Raw genomic sequence first — 12,448 nt, forward strand, 5'->3', positions numbered from 1 at the left:
CTGTAAAAAAATAAAAGTAAGATTATCAAGTTGTTTCCCTGAGGAAAATTTCAATATGACCAGAATTGCAAATTGCATTGGAACCATCAGGGTCTTTCATTTTATTTCATGATCAGTGGAAACTTAATCTGACTTCGCTATAAGCAGATGCCACTGCAGTACTGCACACCTGCAGGTCACCAGCCAGAAGGCGGACTTGCCAAGGTGACACAATAATACAAGTGCCACATTGCTCTTTCAGAAGCAAAATGCCAGACACTTGGGTAAAATATGTTTGTTGCCCTTGGAAAATAAAAATGGACAGAACAGAGTGATTTCACAATGGGGAAACAATAGAGGCTGGGGTTAATAAAGTAGGGCATAATCATACCATCAGCAGATGAGGGAGGGTCAATGAGGCTTGAACTCACAGCTGGTTAACATTTACACTCTGGTGGGGTGTGGGGAGAGAGCCCTATTTTTAAAAAAAACTATTATTCTGGCTATTTTATCTGACACTCAGATTGCCTGCAGCTGATGGACAAATGGAATGCTCTTTAGACATGTCTCCTGTAGGCTAAGCCCTGGTCTCTGCTTTGATGTAGCTGATGAAAACCGACATTTAACACCTCCTGAGACCAGCCTAACAGTGTGTTATCTTTAACAGGCCATCATCATCCTCTTGCCTTGTTCTGCACACAGTATGATTTTTAAAGCAGCAAAAGACGCATCTCCAAATACAAATCATGAACATACTAACCCCAGTATCAGAGCCCCAGACAAGCCCCCAAATGCCAGGACCCAGACTTGAACGGGGGTGTTACTATCAGAGTTTTAACCACAGTGTGAACAGACCCCAGTCTGGCTGCTTCAGAATCCTAAACACAGGCCCCATCACTTAATGGGAAATTCGGTCCCTGAATGAAGTAGCTGAAATGCTGAGGCTGTTTGAAGGTACAGGACATGAGCAGCCCTTGGAGATTTCACAAGACATCCTGAAATAAAGGCAGATTAATATGGGAGAAGGACTCACCTCAAATTCCCCTTTGGTGTACTTGGCATCAGGCACACTCACAATTTCATCCTCACTCATCTCAGGGATGCCCTGCAGCAAGAAGAAGAGGCCAAGCCAGGTTGAGCGGTTAAAAAGCTATCCAATTACACGCCCCCACATGCAATAGTTTCCTGGGTGAACTCCTGAGCCACTTAACAATACTGTATGTGGGAATACGGTGGTTTAAGGGAAGAACTGCGCATCAGGAAGCAGGGGCTCTACAACTAATCATTTGTAACGTGTAGCTTTTTTCACCCATACTCTCAAAGCACTTATTTATGCTTTTTTCCCCTTTTTTCTTTTAACAGAAGGTGACACTGAGGAACAGCAGTTAAATGACTTGGCCCTGTATTCTTGATTCTTCCATTGACTGCATGGGCAAGTTTCCTGACTTTCATGTCTGATCACAAACCAGTAGCGCCCCCCCTCCCGCAATGCCCTTTGTCCCAGGTTTGCCCCAGAATCATTGAGTTACTTTGGACAAGTCACTGAATTTTTGTGCCTCAGTTTCCTGCTCTGTAAAACAAGACTAGTTCATGAGGTGCACGTGACTTAATTCCTTAATGTTTACAAAGCACATTACAATGCCTTTGATGGAAGATGCTAAAGAATTGCAAAAAATATCATCACCATCCTAGCTATTGTTCTTAAGCTTCTTTGCTGGCTACATACAAGAAAGGGTTAATAATAGGGAGATGTCCTTGGTCTCCTCAATCCAAAGCCACACCCAAGGTCATTTTAAAACACTGATCCACATTTCTCATTGGAAAAAAAAAACCCTGCCGCCATTGCAAACTGCAGCAGAACTCCTTGGTGACTCTGCTCATGCAGCTGATAACCTCCAGCTCCACTATTAGGACTAGCCCAGTAGTGCAGAGCTCAAGGCAACAAATTTGACAAATCGGGAAGTGATGTAATGAAGCAGGAATTGGTGGATAATCTGTTCCACCACTTAAGTGGCCACACTCACAACAATAATGAAAACTCTTTGTTTAAACTACATTGCTGCTGAGCAAACCAATTTTATTAGAGGCCTTATTTCACTCTAGGCTCCTACTGAGATTCCAGCACAGCCCTCTCACTGCTCACAGGGCTAGGGCTTGGTGTTTAGGGATTCATTCCTCAGAGCTTCCTTTGTTCCAAACCCTCCTTAGAGCAAGAGACCCATCCCTGGGCTAATACCTACATTGAAATGCCAGAGCGTGAGGACAGCAATAACCATGGCTGTGGTGGTTCTCCCTCTGCCGCTATGGCAGTTGAACACAAAGGCCGTGTGAGAGTCCTCAGCTAGCGCACTCTTCATTGCATCCAACAGCCGATCTACATCCTGAAAATGAACAACAAAAAGAATTAAATACGGACTTTCCCTGCTGGATGAGACTCATGAATTCTGTCCCACCCCTGTGGATTAATAGAATGTATATCTGGTTTTCTTTAGTGCCTTTCACTTTCCAGGTAACCCAAAGGGTGCTACAAAGCAAGAAGATACACACTGGGAGTGCAGTGACTGTGAAAATGCCACAGCCTTTGATGCACTCAGACTCATACCAGGGAGGGAATATTGGCCTAAGCAAAGGCATAACCCTCTACTTCTTGCAGAAAGTGCCCTAGGATCTTTAACTTGCATCTGAATGGCAGCACAGTGCATTGCAGTGTCAGCAGTTAGGTAAGATCCTTACTCCTAATGTGGAACTTGAATGCTCTAGTCCAGATTTAAGAGGGATACCACTGAGTCTCTGTGTTACCTCCATTTAATCCTATACTCTGATATGTTGTGAACCAGCAGCATTCACCTTCACACAGAGATCGTTAACACTGTCTTTACTGTGATTGGCTAACTTTTTTCCCCGTGAGGTGTTGAAAAGCAGCTGTTCCCTGTCTTTCTCGTGTATTTCTAATGGGTCTATCACCAGGGTATAAGGCACCATCTACATTACAGTGTTACTGCATAGGTCTTAAAGTTTCTCCTTCCAAGGAAGAATAGTGTGTGATTATATCAAATCCAGACTAACTGGTCTTAAATCCCCCAGTTTCTGCAGCTATAAAGAAATACACAACTCTCTGTGGCTATCCCAAGGTGATCGTTTTCACTATAGTGAAAATGTAAATAGGAAATCTCTCTAGGATAATGCTAATTACACTTCTCAATTTCTTTTGCATCGACATAAAATGGCTAGCATAAACAGAAATGGAAAGGAAAGTCTGAGGCTACATCTTCACTACCCGCCTGAATCGGCGGGTAGAAATCGATCTCTCGGGGATCGAATTATCGCGTCTCATCGGGACACGACAATCGATCCCCAAATCGACGCTTGTACTCCACCAGCGCAGGTAGGAGTAAGCGCCGTCGACGGGGGAGCCGCGGAGGTTGATTTGCCGCCGTCCTCACAGTGGGGTAAGTCGGCTTGGATACGTCGAATTCAGCTACACTATTCGCGTAGCTGAATTTGCGTATCTTAAATCGATCCCCACCCCTAGTGAAGATGTAGCCTTAGATTAACAACTGTAGATGCAAATCTATAGTTTCAGGTTCAGACCAGCAGATGGCAATAATGCACTGACAATAAACATGACTGCAAAGTGGTCTTGATTCTATCAATGCTTATATAAAACACATTCAGACCTGTAAAACTAAAGAAATGAAATTTCGTGGACAAGAGCGTCTGTGATCCCCGCATGGGCCAAATTACTAGAACATGGATCAGTGACTCTCAGGCTAGGTGGTGTGTCTGGTATACTGGAGAGGATTCAGCATTGTAAGCAACTGCATAACTTCCCTAGAGGAACACACACCAAATCTCCTCTTCGCAAGTCTATAAAACTGTGCAGGAACACAAGCAGTACACACAACCCAGGGCTGCAGAGCATCTCATTCTGGCCATGATTGTCCCAGAGTTACAGTACCAGACAGTATAGGCTAGGGATTGCAATCATGCTGCCTTTGTTTTCTCAAAAGCAATGTCAGCCACCAGGCGCTGAGGACCACTGTGGTAAGCAGACAGAAGACTGTCTGGTAACTTGCCTCATTCACTTCTCCCGAGTACAAACACAGGGAAAGAAGGGAAACGAAGTAGTCAGATTCAGCAACCACATACCTAGCACAGCAGCAGCTCCCCACTCCTCTAGGGAAAGAGGCTGCAGTGCCTTAAGGTGAGGGAAAGGGAGGAGCCAGAAGAGAGGAAAGCAACTGCAGGGGGAAATGGAAGAGGTAGTGAGAGACAGACAGACAGACAATTTAGGGCAAACAAAAGAGAGAATACCAATTTGGAGGGGGAACCAGAAGAGAAAGTCGAACCAGAACGAGGGCGAGTATCAGTTTGGTCATAGGGAGAAAGAGAGAGCATGAATTGGGAGGGGAGGGGAGGGGAGGGGAGAGAGAAGAGCTGACCTATCCACCAACCACCCTTTGAAAGTGGTGAGGGAGAAAACCCAGGAGATTCTCACTGAAGGCATTCGCCACTGCCCCTTCAGGGGAGTGTTAGTGTTGAAAACTATGGAATAGCTTCTAGTTCCTCCATTACCTGCTCCTTGGGAGCACAGAAGTCTGGGATTGGGATTCGTTTGTACACCAGCCCCTGGCATGTGCTCTTGTGCTGATTAAGTATCTCCTGTGTGGTCAGGCAACTCTTAAACATCTTCATCTGCTTCTCCTGTTCCAGATACACCTCCAGCCACTTCTGGGACTTTAGCACGTCATTCTTCAAGGTGAACTCTAATTTCTGCAGGGGAGAGACAAAGAAACTGAACAAGACTCCTTCACTGTATGGACACTTAACATAATTTTTCAGAATCTCTTCCTTTTTCACCCTAAAAGGAAATTTTTATTTCCCCATAAGTTTGTAGGTGAACTCAGGACTCAGGGAAGCAAGGGACTAATGCCAGGCATATTGCAAGACCACAGTTTGGAAACTTTCCACACAGAGCTCTGCTAGTATGCCTTAGCCTAATCTACAACAACCCCTGCTTTTCAAGTCTAGACCTCTCCCAAAGAGCTCCTCTGCCAGTGAGGTAGGAATGTATGATACATTGATACACAGAAGATGCCCAGGCTGGGTGACAAACACAAATTCACATGTTTCTATCGCCCACCTTGACTCTGACCTTCCATGTTTTTTTACTGTCCTTAATCTCTTGGGGTCAGTCCTTGACTCCTTTTGCTCTCATCTCCCAGGGGTACAAATGTGTCCATAATCCCTTCTGCAACATCGCTTGTACACAGCCTCTGCCTCTGTTGAAATCCTGATCTACATCTTCATTGTTGCCTGACAATTCCCTTCAAGTTCTGTATGGCTAACCCAAATTCCAACTCTTCAAGCTCCCACATGTTCAAAATGCTACTGCCCAACTTCTGTTTTGTACAAAGAAACCAAACCACGTCTGCCCCATGCTTGTACACCTCCGCTGACTCTTCACTCATTTCAAGATCCTGTTAAAATTGCCCTCTTGATTTTAAAACCCCTCATGGGCTTGCCTAACTCATGAATCTAGTCTCTCCACACTCCCTTCTCTACACACCTAGCACCAGCCTCGTTGCCGTCCCACCACACAATCTGACCACTGTGGTGGGGCCACGCTTCTCCTCTCAGTTGTCCTGGCTATCCCTTTTCAAGACCCAGCCAAGAACATCTTTGTTCTCCCTTGCCTAACTGTATCATTTACATGTTCTTTCAAGCCACCCTGTAAACTCTGCAGGTTTAAGCTCAGTTTTGTTCCACATTCTGTAAAATATTATATACATTTAGGTGCTGTATAAATGCTTGCTAATAATTTTATTACAACTGTGCTTTTTGTATCAAACCCACATGCCCAGGGTTACAGCTGATATAAAATATGTTATGCCACGCAAAACTGTATTTGTCATGAGACTGCTTTCCTTCCTCCTTTCTCTTATTTGCCAACATGAAAAGAGAGAGAGTGGGGCAGGTGGGCAGGCAGGCAGAAAGAAAAAAAAAGGAAAGAATCGAGAGAGATGAAAAATCTTTGGTCAGTATCCAGTATCCAAAATTGAAATTCTCTGTGCCAAGTGCACAACGCTCTGAGGTGGGTGATAAGCAGCAACCCAGGTAGGTGACCAGCTGGGAACGGGATGAGAGGGAGAGGGGGGCTGATGTGGCTCACAGGTCCATGCCCTGCTGTGGAGCATATGGATGGGATATCTTTAAATGCAGTCTCTGGTCGGTACGTCAATGTAAATCTCATTTGCTGATGGTAACTTGTCATCTTCAGCTTCGTGTACATTAAGGCTGGTGGTATTTTGACTTGTTTATTAGCAAAGTGAAAACTGTTCTTTCCCCCTCCCATCCCGCCCCCATAGTACAGCAATTTGAGAGGGGGAAAATAACCATTCCATACAGAATTGTATTTTAAATACTGAGTTTATACGTGCACTACGCAGTAACAAAATTAACTACCTATTTTTCTTATATTCTTCATCAGAGTACTACTATGATGTATCCTGAGAACTCAGCGTGTTACACAGTAACTACTGAATTTGTGTCACATGCAGTGTTGTAGCTGTGTCAGTCCAGGATATTAGTGTGACAATGTGAGTGAGGTAATATCTTTTATTGGACCAACTTCAGTTGGTGAAAGAGACATGCTTTTGAGCTTACACAGAGCTCTTCAGGTCTGGGAAACTGAGGCTTTGTTTACACTGGCACTTTCGTCATTAAAACTTCTGTCGCTCAAGGATGTGAAAAAGCAGCCCCTGAATGACAGAAGTGTTAACGACTAAGAGCGTCGGTGCAGACAGTGCTTCGTCAGCAGGAGCCGCTCTCATGTCGACGCAGCTACCACCCCTTGTTGGGGGTGGTTTTATTTTGTTGCCTGGCAACAAAGAGCAGCTACACTGCGTACCTTACAATGGTGTGGCTGCTGTGGCACAGCCACACTGTTGCAAGGTGCAAAGTGTAGACATAGTCTAACTCAAAGCGTATCTGCTAAATACAAGATTTAAACAGATTGCTTAGCATAAATGGTTAACACGTATTTCAAGGGACCATTCAAGATGAAGTGGCCCGTTAAGCACCCTTGAAATCTGTTACCTAATTATGCTAAACAATCTGTTCAAATCTTGTATTTAGCAGCGACACTGAGGCCTTGTCTACACTACCAAGTTTTCTTGACAAAACTTATGTCGACACCCAAAAGTCGACAAAACAAAAATCACCAAAGGGTGTTCACACTTGCTTCCTCTGTCGACAGATCATGTCCACATTGGGGGCACCATCATCCACAGTGTGAACAATGTGCTGTGGGCATGTATCCCACAGTGCAGTGTCGTGGGAAGGCGGAGCTGATCCCTGTGTATTTTGGGATTCCCTCCAAGTTCTCCCACAGCCTCCTCAGCTGCCGGGAGCGGCATCAGGAGTAGCTCTGTGAGCTCTCTGTGCTGAGGAATGTCAAAGCAGCACAGCAGTCTCCCCACAGCCCTGCGACAGCAATCTGCCTGCTGCTGTGTTCCCAGTGCCGGGCAGAACAGGAGCATTCCAATGATTTGCTCTTTGTTCCCCAAACGGAGCAGCACACTCAGCCGTTGGATACTTCCTGGAGCTTTGAAAGGGAAGGGGCACGTGCCTGCAGGGCAGCAGAGATCAAAACACTAGCAGAACAATCAGGGCAGGCATTGTGGGATACTGGCGGAAGCCAGTTCTGTCGACAAAACAAACAGCAGTGTCTACACTGGCTCTTTGTCAAAAATAAAGGGAGGGAAAAAGAAAAAAGTCCCTCATGGGGTGGAAGTTTTTTGTCATCAAAACCGAGCGTTTTCCTGACAAAAGTTGCATTGCAGTGTGTATGCGCTCACTGTTTCGTCGCCAAAAGGCAGTTTTTGGTGACAAAACTTGGTAGCGTAGAAAAGGCCTGAGTGAGGGTAGGTCTACACACTGATGCAGCTGTGGAGCTTAAGTGAAGACACTCTTACTCTGATGGGAGAACTTCTCCTTTCGGCGTAGTTAATCCACCTCCCCGAGAGGCGGAAGCTATGTCGACAGGAGAAGCCCTGCTGTCAACATAGCGCTGTCTAAACAGGGAGCTATAAGGTCATTATAACTATGTTGCTCAGGGGCATGGATTTTTCACACCCCTGAGCGATGTAGTTATACCGATATAGATTTTCAGTGTAGACCTGGCCTTAGTTTCCCAGACCTGAAGAAGAGCTCGGTGTAAGCTTGTCTCTCTCACCAACAGAGGCTGGTCTAATAAAAGATATTACCTCATCCATCTTGTCTCAGAGAATGTGTGTTAGTTACTCAAGTATTACTACCATGTAGTATTTGCTTTGTAACCACTAGGCAGTTACATATATGCCAATGAAAATAAAGCAATACAAGCTGCTCGCGCAAAGTGTTACAGTACCAAAATAGCAGCAAGACACTTCCTAGTGCCTGCTTCACTGCATTAAGCACCTCTAGTAGCAGTAGAGACTACCACCAAGAACAGAAAAGGCAGAAGGTGAAGAAGGTGCTGAGTGTTCACCTCTAATTGTTCAGGTGATGTAACAGGCACCGTAATCTGTTGTTCCAGGATCCCAGGTTCCCGGAGGGTGTAGATTTGTTCATTTCCTTCCAGCACCACTTCTTCACGGAGGTTTATCCACGTGATGTGGGAGTACTTCCTCTTTGCATCAGTTAGGTAGCTTAGCACACTTCCAATAGCCTATGGGAAATGGAAACAAAATGAAACTCCCAGCACATACATGTTTCAAGCTGCCCTGCACAGGGCACAACCCAGAAGGTTTCAGTCCTGCACTCTGGTCACCTCCCCCTGTGCCAGAATCTCCACCATGCTGCCTCCTTACCTTGGAGTTGGGCTGTGCCATCCCATACACAGGCATCTTGGGGACCCTCCGGAAGTTGGCTACCCTCATTTCCTTGACAGTGCTGAGCACATCTGGGGAGAAACGCTCATCCACCACCTGCAGGAGAACAAAATCAGAGTAAGCTGGAGCCAAAGTTTAGATGAAAGCCACATTTCCAATCTCTTGGTTCAGCTGGCACCTTTGCCATCACAGGTCTTCCCAGACAGACTCTCCCAGCTGGTCACTCTCTAGGTCAGAGTAGCACTCACTGGTAAAACAACCGCCTCCGCCGAGAGCCTCCCACTTCCCTTCAAACACCGCCCAGGACACTGTAATGTGCATGTCTGACACAAGGGTCAGGATGGGATCGAAGTCACAGAGTCAGGCTCAAGATTTCAAACACTCCAAAGCTGAGGGGCACATGGATCAAGGGCTCTGGTTTGGCCCCATCAGAGTGAATTTTCAGTGTAAGCTTATGGAAGCATGGGGGGGAGGGGTTTCCCCTGAAGAGAGTTTGGCTCTGATATACTGTATGTGGTTCTAGAGAGGCTGAATAAGCCTCACATGCCTATTGTGTTGCCTCCGCCCTCTAAAGGGTGGGATTTGCAAGAAGATTTAAGAAGTTCACTCACTAGCACTCGCGTCCCCTTTGTTATCAGTTCCCCCGTCACTGTGAGCTCTGACAGGTTCATGTTCATCTGCAGCCTGTAGAGCTCTGGGTGCCCACACCTCCATCTGCTGAAGTTGAGGGCAAAGGCCAAGGGGTACTATCAGAGCGAGAGAGAGAGAGAGACACATGCTTTGTTCAGGAACAGATAAATGCAAGCACTGTACTACACATAGATCTTACAGGAATAGCAACCTTACAGGGCAATCCTTGCAAGCAATTCAGAAAAGGGTTGAAAGCTCACCGTTAAGGGTTTTTTTTCAAATCCCATTTCAGAGCTTCGCACAACCTGACCCTCATATTTGCCTTCCTATTCCAGTCCAGAGCCTCAGGCTCATAGTGATACCATACTCTACAATGGTTTTGTGATGTGGACAAATGGGAGACAAGGAAAAAGTTTTCAAACCAATTTCACTTGAAAATTAGCCAAGATTTGATTCCATGCTCCACAGCGGAAAAGCTGATACAGCAGTTCACTGAGTCACCACCTGGTGCCTGGGGTTCCTTCCTTGGGGAGATGAAAGGGGACTGTTTTCTCAGGGAACGTCATGTGCCATATACACAGTACATAGTGGGAGTGGGGCTTGGGCCTCCATTACCATTACCCCATGCTCCTAACTGGATTTTACTCATAGTAGTCCATTAGAACTAACATAAAACCAAGAGCATCTGAAGACACCATGAGGGGGTCAAAATCAACATCTGGAAAGTGGCAGAAGCTGGGCTTTCCAGCATCCAGCCCCTCAGCATACATGTTTGTTTCCACAGTAGAGCTGCTGAAATGAAGTAGTGGGACGAGGGAGTGTAGGGGCAGGCTTCACAAGGACAATGGGGAGAACACTCACCTGCTCATGAAGGTAGTAGTTGAAAGCAATCAAGTAGAAATAGCGCTCAAGGCTCTGCAAAGTCCTTTGAAGGAAATACTCTTTGGTGCTGCTCCCCTAGAATAAACCAGAACAATGACATTTGTGACAGACTACAGGAGATAGAGCCCATTCAATATGAACTGCAGACTTTAAACATGACCCAAACGCTAAGACCAATGCAGAGTTTGAGTCTATGAAATGTGTCTTTCCATAAGCTGTTTGCCTTCAAGGATGGGAGATCACTTTACACTTGTTGCTGTTTGTCTAGAAGAGAAAACTCAGTAACATGAAAACACTGGCCTATCTCGGAGACCCTATCTTTTATAGCTAAGCATGCAAAGTTGGACGGGATACTTGAATAGCATATTGCCTAATGTTCCTGCATAGCTTGGGCTCTGGAGAAAGCAGGAGTCTTTCCAACTGGATTCAAACTGGTTTGCTATCCTCTGTTTGGTTTGGGGCAATGCAATATCCAAATGTTAGTATGTGACTTAAAACTTTGCAAACCAGCTATACGAAAGAGGGGTTGTGGCGAGCTCCAGTCCTGACACCTTCCTGGGCACATGGCCTGCAGCTAACAAGTTCAGACACTGACATCTTCTTGTGGGCATGGGTTGATGAAAAGCGAGTGAAAGACAGACAAGGCTATGCCACAGGGGTAACAATGTCATACACTATACTGCAAGCATGGTGGCTGTGTAGTGGTGTTTGTTATCGTATTTGGAGAGTTTATTTCCAATTTGTTTTTATTTAATGCTTCTCTCTTCTGTTTGATAATTTGCCAATAAAATCTGCTTTCTTTGAAGGTGACTAGAATTGCATGTGTAGACTTAAGGTGAGGACAAACACTGTTGTGGTGCCTTAAAGACAAAGAGTCTCAACTGTGCTATCATCAAAGGCTAAAATCAAGAGTGGGGGGGGGGGAACAGCATGAGCACCCCATGTTAGCCAAACAACTTGAAGGTCATGTTATAGCACTGTTAAGATCAGATGCCTTCTCAAAGCACTTGAAGGTCACGTTTCTTCACACAGACACCCCAGGATCACCCAGAAGGTCACAAATATTTGATCACTAAGCAGTTAGATTGCAAATCCAGATCCAGGATGTTATGGAAAATGTTCTAACATTTAGCTGTGTATTTATAAAGAGATTTCCCTGTAATACTAGGGGAGGGAAGGAGGATTTGGCAAGTGTCACTTGGAAATCTCTGACATTATGTAATTGATTGTAATATTCAATTTACATACTATCCATGAGATAAATCCGGCCCTCTGTCATTTATCAAGAGACTGAGAAGCATGCTTACTCTGGAAACTCAAAACAAAGTCTGTAATGGTGGGAATATGCCAGGTTTTCATTGATGCTAATATCAATATTAGTGCTATTTTTCCCCAGGTATTTGTTTTGTTTAATTTTCTTTACCACATTTTTACCTCTGAGGTGAATCTCCTAACACACACACCACAAAGTTTTTGTTTTCTCTTAATTTTTTTTATATTACACACACACAATACCTGAACCCAGCCTGAGGTGACTAGTTTAGCAAAATTAAAAGTAGCTGAAAACTGGATTTCTCAGGGCATTGATAGCAAAGTGTACAGAGGTCACTTCTAGGTCATCAGGTCAAAGCCAGACCAGGTTTGTAATGTCAGAACCTTGTTGCCATCTAATGGATGTTTTAATCCATTTCTTTGTTCACAGGTGTCCGGATCACAAAAGCCAATGCTTCATTTGACACAAGTTGACACCCATTCTAGCAGTCTGAGCAGGGGCGTAAAGGAGCGAACACCCCTCTCCCTCCGTAGGCATGACCCATTTTGGTCAGGAGTTGAGGCACATCGGCAGTGAGGTTTATGGAAGTATGTTCTGCTGCTGTCTGTGCCATACTTATTTTCTGTGGACAGAGGATTTCAGACTTCATTTCCGTAGAGTTAGCACCTTTCAGGAGCTCAAACTTTTGGGGGGCTGAGAGAAAGATTTCCTGTGTGCCAAAAAGCCCCAAGAAAATGATCAGGCATATGAAAATTCATTCAATAAGACCCCAGTTCAGCAAAGCTCTTAAGCATATGCTGAAACACCACTG

At 45.1% G+C, this 12,448-nt stretch overlaps 1 protein-coding gene across 4 annotated transcripts in view; it reads right to left on the bottom strand.

The window, feature by feature from the left end:
* The window catches only part of PALD1 (phosphatase domain containing paladin 1), a 194,170-nt gene that overhangs the window by 76,864 nt on the left and 104,858 nt on the right, over positions 1–12,448 (bottom strand). For all 4 annotated transcript variants that reach the window (XM_005281860.5, XM_005281862.4, XM_065551963.1 and 1 more), the window contains 7 exons: positions 10,344–10,439; positions 9,464–9,598; positions 8,832–8,948; positions 8,510–8,689; positions 4,555–4,752; positions 2,220–2,360; positions 1,013–1,084 (listed from right to left, as the gene is read on the bottom strand). In XM_005281860.5, coding sequence (XP_005281917.2) covers positions 1,013–1,084; positions 2,220–2,360; positions 4,555–4,752; positions 8,510–8,689; positions 8,832–8,948; positions 9,464–9,598; positions 10,344–10,439 — 939 coding nt within the window. The remainder of the gene's footprint in view (positions 1–1,012; positions 1,085–2,219; positions 2,361–4,554; positions 4,753–8,509; positions 8,690–8,831; positions 8,949–9,463; positions 9,599–10,343; positions 10,440–12,448) is intronic.

The sequence above is a fragment of the Chrysemys picta genome, chromosome 7, assembly GCF_011386835.1.
Source record: "Chrysemys picta bellii isolate R12L10 chromosome 7, ASM1138683v2, whole genome shotgun sequence".
NCBI classification, from domain to species: domain Eukaryota; kingdom Metazoa; phylum Chordata; order Testudines; family Emydidae; genus Chrysemys; species Chrysemys picta.